We start from the raw sequence: 19,492 nt of genomic DNA on the forward strand, positions 1-19,492 counted from the left end.
CCAAAGATACCTGGGGAGGTCTTAAACCCTTGTGGGGAAGTCCAGATGAGCTGTTGTTTGGTGCCCCCGGCTGGATCTTCCCATTCAAAGGAAAAGATGGGCCGTGACGCTGTGGCGAGGCGTACGCAGAAGGCATTCTTGAGATCTAGGCGAGTATAAGCTTTAGTCCTCAGCAGGAGGAGGCTAATAAGCTATAGGGGTTTGGAACAGTGGGGTGTAAAGTCACAGTAGCCTGGGTGACTAGCCTGAGATCCTGTCCAGGCCTATAGTCCTGTCCTCCTTCCTTTTTGACTGGCAGGATCCGCATATTCCAAGCCGACTGGCACTCTACCAGAATGCCCGCTTGTTTCAATCTATTGATGTGGGGCAGTACGCCGGTCCGGGCCTCTGTTGGTAGTGGGTGCTGGCGCTTTCTAACCGGGATGGTGCCTGGTTTGAGTTCTATTATCACTGGGGCTTGATGCTTAGCCAGCCTGGGGGGTGGGGGGTTGTCTTCCGCCCAGACCTCAGGGAATAATTGAGTTAGCTCTCGCTCATGCTCTTCCGGCCCACTGGTTCTTCTTTCGGAGGCTCATGCAGCCTCCACTCATCTTGGGGTGGTGTTGAGAGAGAGAGCAAATAAGTCAGAGTGCCCATCTGGAAGGTAGGCCTCTTCTCCGGGGAGAAAGTCACTTGTGCTCCTAGTTTGGAGAGCAAATCTCTTCCCAGCAGGGGTACTGGGCACTCAGGAATGTAGAGGAATTCATGAATCACTTGGCGCCCCCACATCTGACATTTTCTGGACTGGCAAACGATTTCACCATCTCTTCTCCCGAAACCGCAGTTACAGCGGTAGTCTTTTTGGACAGTGGTGCCCCAGGTTTTGTTACTACCGACAGTTCTGCTGCTGTATCCACCATGAAGTCAGTGTTTTGGTCCCCCACTTCTAAAGTTACCATGGGCTCTCGGGGACCTGATATCTCTGAGCCCCGGCAGCCCTACTTAATTTCCAAGTCAGCAAGCCCCACCACTGCGGGCGCTTCCTTCTCCTTCCTTGCCTTAGAGCATTCATTCTTCCAGTGGCCAAAAGCTCAGCACTGGGCACACTGGTTTGGCTGTAACGGGGCCCAGGGCCGCCGTTGGGAGCTGAAGGACTGTCCTGTCCCTGGGGCAGAGGAGGTTTTCCGGAGGCCCCGAGATAGACTTTCCCAGAGCAGTCTAGCATTGTAAATCTCTTGTCTGTTCTCTTTCATCCCTCTGGCTCTCTGGCAGAGCGCAGTCTCTGCTTAATTCCAACGTCTCCCTCCCTCCCCTTCTTGTCAGTACTCACCGGGAGAGGCGGGTGTAGCTTGGGCGGATCGGCTGGAGCCGGATCCTGGAAGTGCTGGCCAGAGGCTTCTGTCACCGGGATCAGAGCCTGCCGAGGTGGCAGTTCTGTGACCTCTAGGAGAGCGGGCGGAGGAGCAGCGGCTGCTGCAGGACTTCACCTGGCCCTGGGTTGGGCATTAAGGCGGCCTCCAGTCCTGGTGGAGCACTGGGAGGCAGGCGCGTCATTGTCCAGTATGGGGGAGGGGTCAGGTCATCCCCGTCCGAATCCTGTAGCATTTCCTTTTTTGTCATCAGTCAATTTTTGTGCCATTAATATTTTTCCCTTTCCCTTCTGCATACAGAACCTTGTCCATGTAGGAGGGTCTTGAGCTAACCCTAGCCATGACTCAATATGTGGATTTTGATCCAGGTGTCCTGGCTCTCGGAGAAGGCAATGGCAAGCCACTCCAGTACTATTGCCTAGAAAATCCCATGGATGGAGGAGCCTGGTAGGCTGCAGTCTGTGGGGTCGCTAAGGGTCAGACACGACTGAGCGACTTCACTTTCACTTTTCACTTTCACACATTGGAGAAGGAAATGGCAACCCACTCCAGTGTTCTTGCCTGGAGAATCCCAGGGACGGGGGAGCCTGGTGGGCTTCCGTCTATGGGGTCACACAGAGTCGGACACGACTGAAGTGACTTAGCAGCAGCAGCAGTCCTGGCTCTCCTGTGACCACTGTATAGACTGCTTCCACTATTTTTAAGTTCATGATGTTCTCTGGTGGCCATCCTACTCCCACAGGAGGCCATTCGACCTCACAGAGTATGAGGAGGAGGTTAGGCTTCGCCTTCACCCCATAGTCTCCTCCTAATATCTTTTTAAAATTATTAATTATGCACACTAATACACTTGTCTTAAATTCACTTCCTCCCATCTTGCTTACCTTCTCGGACATTCTTCTACTTTTCCTTTTCGTTCTGTCTACGAAGTTCTCAGTACCCTATGTATTTCTGATATTTCCACTCGATGACACTTAAATTGCCATTCTGCCTCCTTCCTAATTGGGGTGAGAAGAGCCTTACCTGCCAGATCCCAGAGGGAGACGGGGGATCGGCCTGCCTTCACTTGCCAGTCATCACAGCCAAACCAGAACACCACGTGCTCCAAGACTGTTTCTCCCTTAAATTCCGTTCCGCCTTGGTGGGCTTGATCAGGTGCGGATGAAAACACAGATGGGTTCAATATCCCCTGTCCCAGGCCATCTCCGGAAAAGCCAATTCATACTCACTTATGTATCCCCTTCCTTCTAGCCTGACAACTCCGCGGGGGTCACCTCCTGGGGGAGGGCAGAATACGAGCATACAAGGACCAGTTTCCTATCCTAAAAATCCCCTGGCAATCGCTGGTTATAATTTTCCCTGAGAGGGCGTGGACACACCTCCTAAATGACCTTCACAAATTTCCTTCCTAAACCCTAGCTCACCCATTGACCTGTGTACCAAGCAATCGCTGCCGCCTGCCTGTTCCAGGCCCCCTCCTCCCCCTGCCAGGTGGGCTTCTCCCCACCTGAGTGCTCAGTTCCCTTGCTGCGGTTCACTACCTGCCAAGGCGAAGAAACCGGGCGTTGAGAAGGCCGAATTCTTCCAGAGGGGCGAGGCGCCTTCCCCCCTCCAGGAGATTCAAGCCACAAAGCCTCGGGGTGGCCTCAAATGCGACCTGTCTCCTCAAAGTGAGGAGTTTCCCGGCCCATGCACCAAATGTAGCCACGCGTTCCGGGAAACAAACTCACTCAGAAGGACAATGCAGATGGTGAAGTGCAGTTTATGACACCGGCAGGCCCAAGGCAGAGTCTCCTCTTAGCCAAGGACCCCGACCAGCATTTGTGAAAATCTTTTATACCCCATGTGTACGTGTCTGAACCCACCACTCCGAATTCTTTGAGACTTACATACACCAAGGAAAATACAACCCCAGTAACCCCATCATTCACGTGCTGTGTGCTCATTGCTCATGTGCTCAAACAGGCAAACAGTTAGCCAATAATCAATAAGCCCGAGGTTACACTCCGATAGATACAGAACAATTTACGGCCTGTCTAGAGGAAGGGGTGATTAGTGTATGTTTTCTCTTAGGCGATGAGTAACTGTGGTGCTGGAGAAGACTCTTGAGAGTCCCTTGGACTGCAAGGAGATCCAACCAGTCCATTCTAAAGGAGATCAATCCTGGGTGTTCATTGGAAGGACTGATGCTAAAGCTGAAACTGCAATACTTTGGCCACATCATGCGACAAGTTGATTCACTGGAAAAGACTCTGATGCTGGGAAAGGTTGGGGGCTGGAGGAGAAGGGGACGACAGAGAATGAGATGGCTGGATGGCATCACCGACTCGATGGAGGTGAATTTGAGTGCACTCCGGGAGTTGGTGATGGACAGGGAGGCCTGGCGTGCTGTGATTCATGAGGTCGCAGAGAGTCGGACACGACTGAGCGACTGAACTGAACTGAACCGAACCTAGATACGATCTTCAAGGTTCCCCTGTCTGGAGGGGGTCTTATCCCACTGTTGTCGTTTTCATAGGCACTAAACACAGAGTCAGAATCCATTGGAAAGGTGACCGCGTATGATCAGCATGAACAGGTCTAAGGTGGAGTCCAGGCCCTATGAATTCCTTCTTCCCTCCAGGCAAGAATACTGGAGTGGGTTGTCATTCCCTTCTCCAAGGGATCTTCCTGACCCAGGAATTGAACCCCGGTTCCCTGCAATGGCAACCCACTCCAGTATTCTTGCGTAGAGAATCCCATGGATGGAGGAGCCTGGTGGGCTACAGTCCACGGGGTCGCAAAGAGTCGGACATGACTGAGCGACTTCACTTTCACTTTTCCTGCAGTGCAGGCAGATTCTTTACCAAGTGAGCCACTAGGAAAGCCCTACTGCCTAAATGCCTTTTGTAAATGCAAGTCTCTGAGCCCAGGTGAAACAAAGCCAGTTATTCAGAAGCTATCCCGCTGTTTCCTACTCCCTAACTGCTGGTGGGAGGGACAGGGGGTGGTGTGAGAGGAGTCTAGCTGCCTCATCTACCATCCCTTATAGAAAACAAGGAATTAGGATGTGAACAATCGAGGAAGCAGGATTACTTCTGGATATCTAGATGCCTGTGAAAGAAATTATTTCAATAAGCGTGGACACTTGCATCTTACCATACAGAGAAGATCACTAAATCTCTTCATGTGAGGGGTCTTTTTCTTAATTATTGTAACCTTTAATAATCAGATTACCTGCCCCTTGCTGCAAACTTGTATATAGTTTGTCTCCTCCTCTGCCTCCTCAGAGTCAGCTGTCTCTGACATACTGTCAGTCAGATCAACTGACATACTGTCTTCTGGGCTCAAGACCTAACATTCCCACCAAATAAAACCTAATTCTCAACTTTGAGCTCGCAGTTGTTTTTTTTCAGCTGAGCGTTATGTCACTTATTACTTAACACAGATCGTTATTTCCTTTGTTGGTCATCAGATATGCATTTAGGACATCATTTTCACAGGCGTTTTTCCATTCCCATACACATTTTTGGGCTTCCCAGGTGGCAATAGTACTAAAGAATCCGCTGGCCAATGCAGGAGGCCCAAAAGACATGGGCTTGATCCTTGGGTCGGGAAGATGCCCTGGAGGAGGAAATGGCACCCCACTTCAGTATTCTTGCCTGGGAATTCTCATGGACAGAGAGGCCTGGTGGACTACAGTAAAATAGGTCACAGAGAGTCAGACATGACTAAGCGTCTAGACACACACATTTTTAATCCAGTGTTCACTGCTGCCCCTGGTTTATTTTCAAAGAAAGCTGTGATGGAAATACCTTCAGGCTCTTGGTCTCTGAAGTTGGAGGTCCTTCACCTGCAGGCAGGTGGTCACAGTGCAAATCATTTTGTGAAAAGCTGTGTCCCCCAGGCTACAGAGAGGAGTGAAAACTAAGTACTCAAGGTATCATGGGACTCTCCTGGTGGTGCTGGTGGTAAAGAACCCACCTGCCAATGGGGAGATGTAAGAGATGCAGGTTCCATCCCTGGGTTGGGAATATCCCCTAGAGGAGGGCATGGCAAGCCACTCCAGTATTCTTGCCTGGAGATTCCCCAGGGGCAGAGAAGCCAATGGGGCTACACGCCGTGGATTCGCAGGGCTGGACAGGACTGAACGGCTTAGCTTGCAGCAGGCAAAGTATCTTTGGGAAGAATTCGGAGAGCAAAGCCTTCCAGCAACCCAAGGCCCCAGGTGATTCCCACCAAGCAGTCACTCCCCATCTCCCTTCCCTAAAGGTCACATGCCGGGCCCGCCGGCAACAGCTAACTGGGCACGGAGCGCGGCTACGACGGCTAAGAAAAAAAAGACAGACAAAAGATGGGGTTGAGAGGATCGCTGCTGCAATGAGACAAGCAAGCAAGCGATACCACTTTATTTCTCACAGGCATATTTATACTTATGCTACAAGAAACTTTCTACTGCCACAGGTGTTTTTTCATAAGAGATAATGTCTAGAGTACATCAATCCCAAGGCTTCACATGTTAACTTGAGTCATACCAAGATGGTCTGTTTTTCCTCTGGGCAGTCATAATAAATCCCATATGTGTCATTTGTGCATTCAAGGCAAAAGGGTGCTTCTTAAAGATTATCTTAACTACCTAAATTCCAAGGGGTGGCGGGACAGAGAGCTATGTCTGTGCACAGACCCTTGAATTCACAAGGCAGCTCCCAGAGCTATGTTTCCCTTATTCAGGGCCGCTCCCCGCAGTCACAGATACCAGGCCTTGGAGGGCCACACCTATCCTAGAAGGAACCCCTCCCCAATCAATCAGACTGACATTCTTTGTTTCTAGAAGTTCCTGCCCTAAATCCTCCTTTCCTGAGGTCTCAGGAGTGCTGAGTGTGAGGCTGCAGCTCTTGGCTCATGGACCTGGGTCTTCCGCTTGCATTGTTTCAAAAACCCTCACAGGCTGGGTCAGGTAACCTGGTGGTTCTGTCCGTTGCTGCTACTGCTAAGTCACTTCAGTCGTGTCCGACTCTGTGTGACCCCATAGACGGCAGCCCACCAGGCTCCCCCATCCCTGGGATTCTCCAGGCAAGAACACCGAAGTGGGTTGCCATTTTCTTCTCCAATGTGTGAAAGTGAAAAGTGAAAGTGAAGTCGCTCAGTCATGTCCGACCCTTAGCGACCCCACGGACTGCAGCCCACTAGGCTCCTCCGTCCATGGGATTTTCCAGGCAAGAGGACTGGAAAAATAAAAATAGAGTTCTGTCCGTTATCTCTTGCGAATTGTTCTGTGGCCTGCACTCTGTAATGCAAAAGGAAAGGAGAAGAACTAGCAGGGGTGGTCTGCAAAGAGAAGGCAGGAAAGGTAAGCACCAAACACAGGATGTGATTAGCATATCAGGTTAGTCTTGATTATCCGCTACAGATCAGGAACCAAGGAAGTAAAAACGGAGCTCTGAAAAAGGCAAAGAGAAATAAGAAAACTATTTTTTCTTAATCATTGAAGCACTTGCAGATTCAAGAGTTGTGTGGATGCCTTTAAAGTTATTTTCTTAACACCCAGATGTGAATTTGTGACAAAATACCCCCAGAGGAGACGCAGAACTGGAGGAAGAAGAGGAGGAAATGGCAGCTTCTCAGGTAATTGTCCTGTCCCGAGTCTGGGGCTGTGTCTGCTTTTCCTCCTGAAATGCCTGGACTGAAAATCTGCAAACCTTCAATTCTCTGCTTCTAATTTTTCTCCCTAGGGAGTTTGTTGCCAACTGCTTATTTTCGCCAGTTTTTCTTCTATAAGAAGACTGGCTCTTTAGACGGTTTCTTCCTGATGTCCCAGAGCCCATTATCCAATGTCTGTATCCTGGCTTTCTATAGAGCATGATGAATTCTCACCTTGAATTAGTCAGTTTCGATGTTGAACATATTCGCTTTGTGAAAGAGCAAGACGGGGAGGCACTGGTGTAAGGGATTCTCAGTGGACGTTGTTCTGTGTTGCGATCCTGGGGCGGTAGGGGAGACGCCACGGTGAGTTTATATCTGGATGCAACTTCAGGTCTTTAGAACAGGAGCAAAAGGCAATGCCTTTGGAAATAGAATGAACTCAGTGGTCCAGAATTTTTCAGAATATGTTCAGAAATAAAAAAATGTAGTTGGGACTATCCTCTTCCTCTGTCGATAAGAAAGACTTACTAATTAAATGTGGTATTAGGCCACATGTCAGAGGAGGTATATATGAAGTGAAATTTCCTTAAAACTAACATTTTTAAATGATAGATTCAGATCCTGGTTTCTGTAATATTGCAAAAATACCCGTGCAGTGATAATGCATTCTTCCATGTACTTCTAACCCCATGACTCTGATGTTCACTGGTTTAGGTACTTCTGTGAGATTCCCATGTTACGGAGCTCATGTATTTTCCTTTTGTCTTTAACAAGTGTCTTGGAAAGAAACAGTGAGGGATGTGCCTAAACTATCACAGTTAATGGGGGAACCCCATATGCTCTTGGTTTCTCTTTGCTTTGGAAGATGACTGTGTTTAGTAGAGATGCTGGGTTTGGGGAGTGGGAGTTTTGGTCACTCGAGCACAGGTCTGATCATTCCCAGGTACACTCCATGCTCACATCAGAGAGTCTCATCACATTTTTGTATTTTTAAAAATGTTTCTAAGAATCTTCTTAGTGTTAATCTATGTTCAACTGTTTTAAAATTTGAACTATAGCTCTTTGCAAATGATACAGATTTTCAGGAAATTAAAAAATTCAGAACCAGAGCTCTATTTTACATCATTGTGTATGTCTGTATCCTAGTTTATTTAAAGAAATAAAAATAACATCATCCTCATATTTATGTACATTTTAATAAGTTAAACCATCTGTTATGTTATTGACATGACAACTTTTCTCTGTTAAGTATTAATAATAAGTATATAGTCCCATTTTAGTGTATGTCTGTGTCTATAAACCTGTTAACATGATTTGGTTGCTTTTTTCTTTTTTTTTTCAAGATTTCCTGGAGAAGGGAATAGCTACCCACTCTAGTATTCTTGCCTGGAGAATCCTAAGGACAGAGGAGCTGTTATTTCTGTTGCACATTCCAGATTCTGTAAAAACTGTCAGAAAGATATACAGTATATACTAAATAGTTAAAATGATTCTTGGTGCCAAGTTTACTATCCTATAAGACCTGTAAAAGACTTAAAGTACAGACTTAAGTATGAATTCTTGCCTACTATTCTACTTCGTTGCTGTTCAGAATGGTCATACGTGAAGCAGAATTTACAACGTTACTAGTTCAAATAAGCTTGGTAAAAATGGGGCACATTTTCTTCACTCCAGAACTCTTGGATCAGAATCGGCTTTTTAAAAATGTTTCCTATTTTTTGGTAGACAATATATTCTGGGTCACACGAGTACAACGCTCAAAAATAAATATGCCAGTGTTGATCTGATTACATTATAATTTCTCTTCCACATCAGAATAGGCTTCTTGTGAATCATATCCTCTTTTCTTGGGGTTAAAAATATGGTAGAAAATGTTACTGTGTGATACCGGGGACTACACTCAATCAAAATCAGTTCTTGGAAATTGGTGTTTTCATTTAGGGTCACGTTAGGAAGTCTTCGCTTGGCCATGTGACAGTCAGTCAGTCAGTCGGTCATCAGTCATGTCTGACTCTGTGACCCCAAAGTACACGGCATCTGTACTTTGTATTTCAGGGACGGTTGATGTTCCAGGACGTGACCATAGACTTCACCCAAGAGGAGTGGGAGTGCCTGGACCTCGGTCAGCGGGAATTGTACAGGGACGTGGTGTTAGAGAACTACTGGAACCTGGTCTCCTTGGGTGAGGACAACTGCCTTCCAGAATCCCTTATCCACCACTGGGTTTGGTTCTCTAGAATGTCTCCTGGAGTTTTCTGCTTGCCACAATAGCTTCAGATCCCTGCTTTCTAGCAGGAAATGGGTATCTGTGCGTTTAGAGAGAAAGCCTTCGTGGTGATTCTGTGTGATTCTAACCTTTTCCTTCCTTGATGTCATCTGCCTCCTTCACTCTAGCGTGACTGTGATTCTATCAGTTCCATGGTATTAAATGGTGACACCTTCCTCTGAAAATCACATTTACACTGCTTACTTTTGCCTTGCAGTACTTGACCAGAATCTCGGGACCGGATTCTTATGTGTTTGTTAGTGTTGTAAGGGTGCTTTCAATCCAGTGTTTGGGGAAATCATTCTCTAGGCTGTATTAACATTCACCGTGTGTTCTCTTCTCACCCAAATACATATTGGATTGGAAAGTGATGAATCTCTGGCAAAACAAATATTCCTTTCTCTGATGAACAGGTCTTGTGGTCTCTAAGCCGGACCTGGTCGCCTTTTTGGAGCAAATGAATCCCTGGGATGTAAGGAGGACGGACACAACAGCCACATACCCAGGTAGGTGTGAATGGATGGAGCCGATGACTCAGTGAGAGGGCCAAGGAGCAGTGAGGAAGTCATCCTTTGTCATGTGGCTTGGGAAGATGTGCTTCAGTGGAAATGATTTTAGAGAACTCGGGGTTAATTTCTTTTGCTGTCATAGACAGACATTGCCTGGCTTATTCTGCCTCTCAATCATTCATGAATTCAGCTCCATGACTACTTTTCTCATTCACAGTGAGAATTCAAATTCTCTTCTTGGCTGTGATAACTTGCATGAGTTGGCTGCTGTTTCATTTCTTGGGGGCCCTAGGAAAACTGTGCCCATTGATGAGTAAATATAGGACCTTCTTTTTAAAGTTTGTTTCTACCTCTAGACAGAAGTGTGTGAGTGGAGTTTCAGACAAGCTGCCAAAACTCTAGGAATGATGGGGACAGAATTTATTTTTCTGATTTATAATTTCTAAAACACTGGAAGCTACAAATATGACCTTATAAATTTTAAACTCAAGTCATTTCTGTGTATAAAGCAAAACCTCCATAAAATGAGAAAATGCAAATCTCAGGGTTACTTCAGTGTCTCACTTTTCTTTATGTGAACTCATTTTAAATATCTGAAGTGTATTTGCTGCAATTCCTCAATGGTAAAATACTTTTAATGTATTCAGTTAACTCACAGATTTTTAAAATAAATTGGCATAATAGCTTAGAACATTTCCACCATATTTCTAATGGTTGTTTCAAACTATTAACATTTTAGATCATATAAAGAAGTCCTTTTAAGTCCTTTAAATCCTTGTTGGACTGTAGCTGTTTTACAATGCGGTACTCTTGTACAGAAAAGAGAATACAGTGTATGTATAAATAGCCACTCTTTTTCAGATTTCCTTCCATTTAGGTCTCCACAGGGCACTGAGTAGAGTTCTGTGTGTTCCCAACATGTTTTTAAAAATCTCACTTCTTATTTAATGCTTAAGACTTTATTAATTTATCTTGTTTGTTATCAGCTTCCCCAGACTTTATTAATTTATCTCATTTGTTATCAGTTTCCGATGGCCCTCAGTTTCTAATTAGTTGTATGTCAATATCATTTATGACTTTTAGATACAAACATCTAACAGAATGTGTTCCAATAAAAATGCACGGGATAAGAAGTGGATTAAAGTATTTGAAGGCACATAGTATTTCTGAAAATGTTTGTTGTCTCCACTTAAGATGACTTAGGGCAAAAGGTAATCATTAGACTGCGTGTCTCAGCTTCCGTTAGTGGTGCTTGTAGCTCAGTATTTTGCCCCTTCCATGCACCATACTCTTTGTCCTCTCGTTTTATTACATTTTCTGTGTTTGTGGTCTCTGCCCTGAAGGCTGCAGGATCCAAGTTCCTCTTGTTTCTTGTGCCTGCCCCTTAGGGGGTCAGTTTGGTCCTGAGGTTTGTGCCCTTATCCCCTTGCTGGGCACTTGATTGCTGCGACCCGAGCCTGCCCTGATATTGAGGGGAGCTTCCCCTTGGCTCTGTGGCTGTCACCGTCCTGTCTATGGTGGGGTCTGCTCCCTGGTTGGTGGAGTAGAAGCCCCCAGATCTGTTTCTTCGCTGTGATTCTGATCTGTGGTCGAGGCAGGTGTGATTGGAGCACACCCACGGGGAGAGGAGCCACTGAGGATTGCTCCTCTGGGGATGTTCACCTCGGGGTGTGCTCTGTGTGTCCCCTTCATGCCTTGTGCGAGCTCTCGTGTCACCCCGTGCTGGCACTGCCCTTGACCCCCCCTCAATCATGGGTATGCCAGCACATGGCCCTGGGGTCTCTCAGATGTTTTCACCAGGTCACCAGCGTAGATCCTCTGAATTCGGCCCAGGTGCTGTGGTGCTGTGGGGGCAGCTTGGACTCCGGCCTGGCCACACCTCCTTGTGTACGAGCCCACAAAGTCTACAGCTGCTAAAGCTACACCTGCTGTGACTGGGGGAGCCCTCCTTGTCCTTCAGATGCTCTGTAGGGGCTGAGTTGACAAAGCTGGTTGTGGGTGTAAAAGCATGGTTAGAGCAGCTGTGAGGAGAGACTTCAGCTTTTCTTCCTTAACGCTGGAGTTAGCTGTGCTTTCAGCTCCATCTGTGCATGTGGCCCACCCACAGGAGTCTGCTGATGGTGGAGGAGGTGCATGGGGGGAGGCCGTGCCTGGGGCTCAATAGAGCCCACCCTATTCCCTAGTGCCAGGGAGGAGGGGCCAGCACAGGGGGAGAGAGGCTGCAATGGGCTTCTTCTTTGGGCATCACTCACCAATGGCGCTCTGCGCTATGGAGGTTCAGGCTTCCTCCACATGCATTCCCATGTGTAGAGCTCCTCCCTCACTCCCGTCCCCTCAGGATGTCTCCTCACAGCCCACAGTAGTCCTCTGCCTGGGTCTGCTCTCCAGACCCCACATTCCAGCACCCAGCCCTTGTCTGCAGGGGTGGACACCCTCTCAGGCTGGGCGGGCAGGGCTGGGGTCAGTACCCTGTGTGCAGGTCTCACTCTGTCCTGCTGCCACAGGCTGGCTGCCATGTTCTCTTCCCACAGACAATGAGGCTCCACTTCTACCCCACCTGAGCTCCCATCCCGCCCCAGTGACGGGCTTCCCTGGAGGCGGAGGCCTCTTCTGTCTTCAGATGTCCCCAGGGTTGCAGGTCCCATCCCACTTCCTCTCCTCTTCTCCTTCTTCCTTCTTCGGTCTGCCTGGCTCAGCAAGAGTCTTTTTTTTGTGCTTTTAGGTGTTGTAGGTCCTCTGCTAGTGTTCACAGGGGGCTCCGTGAGAACTATTCCATTTACAGATGTATTCTTGATGCATTTGTGCAGAGTGTTGAACTCCAAGTCTGCCTAATCCTCGTGCATCTTGATTCTTGTGTCTCTATTTTCTCTACACTTTTAAGGATATTCACTGAGAACAGTAGATGAGAAAACTTTTATTTGGTATCTTTCAGCTGTGTCTTCTCACAGTAGCCATGGTTTGATGTCAAAGAATCCAAGGTTAGAAAATTTAATCCAAGAAGCAAACCTAGGACTATATGAAAGAGCTCACCTCGGAAATGAACATTTAACCAAAGGCTGGAGATATACAAGGGTATGTGAAAGACTGAGAGGATGTTTCTATGGACATAAAGAAATTGAGGCCGTTTCACATAATGTGGACATGACTGCCAAAAGACATGAGCGATGTGAGTCAAATTGGGGAAAACAGCCATTTCAGTCATCAACATCTGCGGAGAAGTGTATCTTTGTAAGCGATGACTTACATCATGTTTTGAAACATACACGTTCTCTGAGGGGAAATGTGGAAAATCTGGAAGGTCATCCAGTCTCTACTCCAAATGCTCATTCAAACCACTCTGAACATAGACGTCGATTACACATACATTCAACCACGTCTGAGAAGGAGAAGTTTAAAAATGATGCGGAAAACTCACAATATAATCAATTTGAGGGATCTGAGAGCAAGGGGTCATTATTCCACCAAAAGACAGTTTCTCTCCATTCCAAAACGTGTAATGTTGATAATAATGGAAGAGACTTAATTCAGCCATCATTGTTTGATGCATTTCGTGAGAAGGATAATATGAAACAACTTTTCAGGTGTAATAACACGAGTCAGGCCTTAAGTAGGAGCTCCAACCCCAATAGTTACCAGAGTATTTATGATGGAGCAAGAAACTCTTCATGCAATGAAACTGGATATAACATTGAACAATACTCTGATCTTACGAAACACCAGGCACCTCAATCTTCAGATAAGAATTCTAAAAGTAATAAATGTAGGAATATCTTTTATCGAACATCAGGTCGTCCACTAAATAAGAGTACACATGCTGGAGAGAAGACTTACAATTGTAGTGAATGTGTTTCTAATCAGTCTTCAGAACTTATTCAACAGCAGAGTATTCAGAATCCACAGAAAAACTACAAGTGTAAAAAATGTGAGAAAGTCTTTCCTAATGCACTCAATCTATGTAGACGTAGGAAAATTCATACAGGATGGAAAACTTTCAAATGTACAGAATGTGGCAAAGTGTTTAATCAGAGTTCAAAACTTAGTCAACATCGGCGAATCCATATTGGCAAGAAGCCTTATAAATGTAAGGAATGTGGCAAAGACTTAGGCCAGCACGCAAGTCTTACTGACCATCAGAGAGTCCATACAGGGGAGAAGCTTTTTAAATGTAAGGATTGTGGCAAAGCCTTTAGCCAGCACTATGGCTTTACTCAACATCAGTTAATTCATGCTGGAGAGAAACCTTATAAATGTAAAGAATGTGGAAAAGCTTTCAGGCAATACACAACTCTTACTCAACACCAGCGAATTCATACTGGAGAGAAGCCTTATAAATGTAGAGAATGCGGAAAAGCCTTTAATCAGAAGTCACATCTTACTCAACACCAGCGAATTCATACTGGAGAGAAGCCTTATAAATGTAAAGACTGTGGCAAAGACTTTAGCCGGCTCTCATGTCTTATATACCATCAGAGACTTCATACTGGAGAGAAGCCTTTTAAATGTAAAGATTGTGGCAAAGACTTTATCCAGCGTTCAGGTCTTACATACCACCAAAGAATTCACACTGGAGAGAAACCTTATAAATGTAAAGAATGTGGAAAAGCTTTCAGTCACAATGCAACTCTTACTCAACACCAGCGAATTCATACTGGAGAGAAGCCTTACAAATGTAAGGATTGTGGCAAAGCTTTTAGCCAGAGCATAGGTCTTAATTACCATCTGAGAATTCATACTGGAGAGAAGCTTTATAAATGTAAAGATTGTGGCAAAGACTTTATCCAGCGTTCAGGTCTTACATACCACCAAAGAATTCACACTGGAGAGAAACCTTATAAATGTAAAGAATGCGGAAAAGCCTTTAATCAGAAGTCATATCTTACTCAACACCAGCGAATTCATACTGGAGAGAAGCCTTATAAATGTAAAGATTGTGGCAAAGACTTTAGCCGGCTCTCACGTCTTATATACCATCAGAGAGTTCATACTGGAGAGAAGCCTTTTAAATGTCAAGATTGTGGCAAAGACTTTAGCCAGCGCTCAGGTCTTACATACCACCAAAGAATTCACACTGGAGAGAAACCTTATAAATGTAAAGAATGTGGAAAAGCTTTCAGCCACAATGCAACTCTTACTCAACACCAGCGAATTCATACTGGAGAGAAGCCTTATAAATGTAAGGATTGTGGCAAAGCCTTTAGCCAGAGCATGGGTCTTACTTACCATCTGAGAATTCATACTGGAGAGAAGCTTTATAAATGTAAAGATTGTGGCAAAGACTTTAACCGGCTCTCACGTCTTATATACCACCAGAGAGTTCATACTGGAGAGAAGCCTTTTAAATGTAAAGATTGTGGCAAAGACTTTTTCCAGCGTTCAGGTCTTACATACCACCAAAGAATTCACACTGGAGAGAAACCTTATAAATGCAAAGAATGTGGAAAAGCTTTCAGTCACAATGCAACTCTTACTAAACACAAGCAAATTCATACTGGAGAGAAGCCTTATAAATGTAAAGAATGCGGAAAAGCCTTTAATCAGAAGGCACATCTTACTCAACACCAGCGAATTCACACTGGAGAGAAGCCTTATAAATGTAAAGATTGTGGAAAAGACTTTAGCCGGCCCTCACGTCTTATATACCATCAGAGAGTTCATACTGGAGAGAAGCCTTTTAAATGTAAAGATTGTGGAAAAGACTTTATCCAGCGCTCAGGTCTTACATACCATCAGAGAATTCACACTGGAGAGAAACCTTATAAATGTAAAGAATGTGGAAAAGCTTTCAGTCACTCTTCAACTCTTAGTAAACACAAGCAACTTCATACTGGAGAGAAGCCTTATAAATGTAAAGAATGCGGAAATGCCTTTTATCAGAAGTCATATCTTACTCAACACCAGAAAATTCATACTGGAGAGAAGCCTTATAAATGTAAAGATTGTGGCAAAGGCTTTAGCCGGCTCTCAAGTCTTATATACCATCAGAGAGTTCATACTGGAGAGAAGCCTTATAAATGTAAAGATTGTGGCAAAGAATTTATCCAGCGCACAGGTCTTACTTGCCATCAGAGAATTCACACTGGAGAGAAACCTTATAAATGTAAAGAATGTGGAAAAGCTTTCAGTCACTCTACAACTCTTACTAAACACAAGCAAATTCATACTGGCGAGAAGCCTTATAAATGTAAAGAATGCGGTAAAGCCTTTAATCAGAAGTCGTATCTTACTAAACACCAGCGAATTCATACTGGAGAGAAGGCTTATAAATGTAAAGATTGTGGCAAAGACTTTAGCCGGCTCTCAGGTCTTATATACCATCAGAGAGTTCATACTGGAGAAAAGCCTTTTCAATGTAAAGATTGTGTTAAAGACTTTAGCCAGCTCATAGGTCTTACTTGCCATCAGAGAATTCACACTGGAGAGAAACCTTAGGAATGTAAAGAATGTGGAAAAGCTTTCAGTCACTGCAACTCTTACTAAACACAAGCGAATTCATACTGGAGAGAAGCCTTGTAGATGTAAGGATTGTGACAAAGACTTTACCCAGCACATTGGTCTTACTTACCATCTGTTCGGGTCCTTTGTGGACCGGGGACCTGCTGGTCCGGAGACGAAGATAAGAGTGAAAGAGAGAAAGAACCTGATACTCCCTGGTTTATGCAGGAAACCAGTTAAGTCCTTGGCACAGGACTTGCGTCTCCCACGAAGGCACCGGGCACTCTCTCGAGGGGGAGCCTTCTCGAGAGAGTCTTAGAAGTCCGGGCAGGAGTGGGCAAGACTCGTCTCTAAGCTCTAAGGTATCAGCCGAGGAGCGAGAAAGAGAGAGAGAGAGAAAGAAAGAAGGACACGGGGACCCAAGCTCCGATGGAGCGAAGGTACTTTAATGGTTTCTCTGTGAGTATATAAAGGCTGTGGTACAAGAAATTTCTTTCAACAATGATAAAGATCAGAAAACCAAACGTAAGTAACTGTTACCAAGGGAACCAGGGGTTAATAATGGTCGCAAGGTCAGGAGACAATCATATTTCAACGAAAAGGGGGAAGAGACTAAGCAAGTTTGTCATAAAGAGAATGTTTACTAGAGGAGATCCAAGCCCATCTCACACAATGACCCCAGTTCCTGGGAGAAGCTTGCTTCCTCCACTTGAAAAGAAACAAAGGACTTGTGAGAAACAGCACATAGGAATCCTCATGTTAAACACTCCCTGACAATTCCCCCTTATTTATTTATAATATTTGTAAAAAGAGTTCTGACCATAAGAGTTTGTTTAGTTTTAACAATCTTTGTAAGAAGGCAATGGTAGATGACAAATATAATTGTCAAGACAATCACTAAAATTACAGTTCCGGACCTGATGCTGTGAGTAATGCTTTGAAATCATCCACATGGGTTTAACCCCGATAATTGATCAGCTAGTTGTTCAGCTAAAGTTTCCAAATTAGTGGAAGGGGGCAGATTATTAGAAAAGGTTTCAAATATTTCTTTTTGTAATTATTGTACAATGAGAGAAGCATTATCATGTATGTTCTGCAAATGAAATTTGAGTTGTTCCCAGTTGTAGGCATTATTGAAGTGAACAGGAGTAACACAAAATTGAGTGCATTTCCAATCACATTTTAGCATCATTTGTTTTTGTATATCTGTTAATTGATCTCCAACCCATTTGAAGGCTGTTTAGTTCTCGTATTTCCTCTTGAATATCTTCATCTATCTGTGCCTGAGTGGCCCACATAGTATGGGCATCTTTAGTCTAACTTTGAATAAAATTATGTGTTTGAATTGAGGTTTGTAAAGCAACACCAGTGACAGCAGCAGTGGTGCAAATAGGTATTAATCCCAAAATGCCAAATACCAGCCATCTAATGAATCGTTTAGATTGCCAGAGCAATTTAGTGAGTAATCGAGAAGCAAGTCCAGGCATGGGACCTTCTTCCCTGGGCCATTGAAGATTTATTGGTAACCATAGATTATGTCGAGATCGAAGAATCAAAAGGGAGTCATTTCTCAAGGAAACAGAGGAGTTAAGACAAGTATATAATTTACAATTTATACAAGTTACAGAACGTAAAGTCTTATTGAATTGTAAGTTTTCTATAGCTATAACAAAAGGAAGTGGAACATAGCCTTGTATAAAATATGACTGATTATATCAAAACAAATAATTGCTATGCTATGATTAGTCTCTGTGAAATATCCAGTGCAAGTCTTAAGTTCCTTGGTGCTTGCAGCAAGTTTCCAGATGTCCCATTGCTCAGGCCCAATCTGTTTATCAGGAATGATTCAAGGACAAGGTGGGGGCATTCTACCCTCAAGCCATCCAAGAAGTCCTCTGTCATGGTAATGTTCCATTGTAGTATTAGTAGTTTTCTATGTGCCTTGAATAATATAATCACACATAGTCCCATTAATATCATCTGAGCAGATTTGGAAAACTCAGCAGTGGCCACAGGACTGGAAGAGGTCAGTCTTCATTCCAATCCCAAAGAAAGGCAATGCCAAAGAATGCTCAAACTACCGCACAATTGCACTCATCTCACACGCTAGTAAAGTCATGCTCAAAATTCTCCAAGCCAGGCTTCAGCAGTATATAAACCGTGAACTCCCAGATGTTCAAGCAGGTTTTAGAAAAGGCAGAGGCACCAGAGATCAAATTGCCAACATCCGCTGGATCATGGAGAAAGCAAGAGAGTTTCAGAAAAACATCTATTTCTGCTTTATTGACTATGCCAAAGCCTTTGACTGTGTCGATCACAATAAACTGTGGAACATTCTGAAAGAGATGGGAATCCCAGACCACCTGACCTGCCTCTTGAGAAACCTGTATGCAGGTCAGGAAGCAACTGTTAGAACTGGACATGGAACAACAGACTGGTTCCAAATAGGAAAAGGTGTACGTCAAGGTTGTATATTGTCACCTTGCTTATTTAACTTATATGCAGAATACATCATGAGGAACGCTGGGCTGGAAGAAGCACAAGCTGGAATCAAGATTGCCGGGAGAAATATCAATAACCTCAGATATGCAGATGACACTACCCTTATGGCAGAAAGTGAAGAGGAACTCAAAAGCCTCTTGATGAAAGTGAAAGAGGAGAGTGAAAAGGTTGGTTTGAAGCTCAACATTCAGAAAACAAAGATCATGGCATCTGGTCCCATCACTTCATGGGAAATAGATGGAAAAACAGTGGAAACAGTGTCAGACTTTGTTTTTTTGGGCTCCAAAATCACTGCAGATGCTGATTGCAGCCATGAAATTAAAAGACGCTTGCTCCTTGGAAGGAAAGTTATGACCAACCTTGATAGTATATTAAAAAGCAGAGACATTACTTTGCCAACCAAGGTCCGTCTAGTTAAGGCAATGGTTTTTCCCGTGGTCATGTATGGATGTGAGAGTTGGACTGTGAAGAAGGCTGATCGCCGAAGAATCGATGCTTTTGAACTGTGGTGTTGGAGAAGACTCTTGAGAGTCCCTTATACTGCAAGGAGATCCAACCAGTCCATTCTAGAGGAGATCAATCCTGGATGTTCATTGGAGGGACTGATGCTAAAGCTGAAACTCCAATACTTTGGCCACCTCATGCGACGAGTTGACTCACTGGAAAAGACTCTGATGCTGGGAAAGGTTGGGGGCGGGAGGAGAAGGGGACGACGGAGAATGAGATGGCTGGATGGCATCACCGACTCTGTGGACATGAGTTTGAGTGAACTCCGGGAGTTGGTGATGGACAGGGAGGCCTGGCGTGCTGTG

The 19,492-nt window shown here is 44.9% G+C and overlaps 1 protein-coding gene across 1 annotated transcript in view; it reads left to right on the top strand.

The window, feature by feature from the left end:
• The window catches only part of LOC129546408 (uncharacterized), a 33,866-nt gene extending 15,041 nt beyond the window's left edge, over positions 1–18,825 (top strand). The window contains exons 4-7 of the mRNA XM_055411324.2: positions 6,877–6,953; positions 9,027–9,153; positions 9,651–9,743; positions 12,679–18,825. Coding sequence (XP_055267299.2) covers positions 6,939–6,953; positions 9,027–9,153; positions 9,651–9,743; positions 12,679–16,175 — 3,732 coding nt within the window. The 5' untranslated portion in view covers positions 6,877–6,938 and the 3' untranslated portion in view covers positions 16,176–18,825. The remainder of the gene's footprint in view (positions 1–6,876; positions 6,954–9,026; positions 9,154–9,650; positions 9,744–12,678) is intronic.
• The last annotated feature ends 667 nt before the right edge of the window (positions 18,826–19,492 follow it).

Source organism: Moschus berezovskii, chromosome 22 (genome assembly GCF_049115385.1).
Source record: "Moschus berezovskii isolate FMDL1 chromosome 22, NW_MosBer_1.0, whole genome shotgun sequence".
In the NCBI taxonomy this organism is placed as follows: Eukaryota; Metazoa; Chordata; class Mammalia; order Artiodactyla; family Moschidae; genus Moschus; species Moschus berezovskii.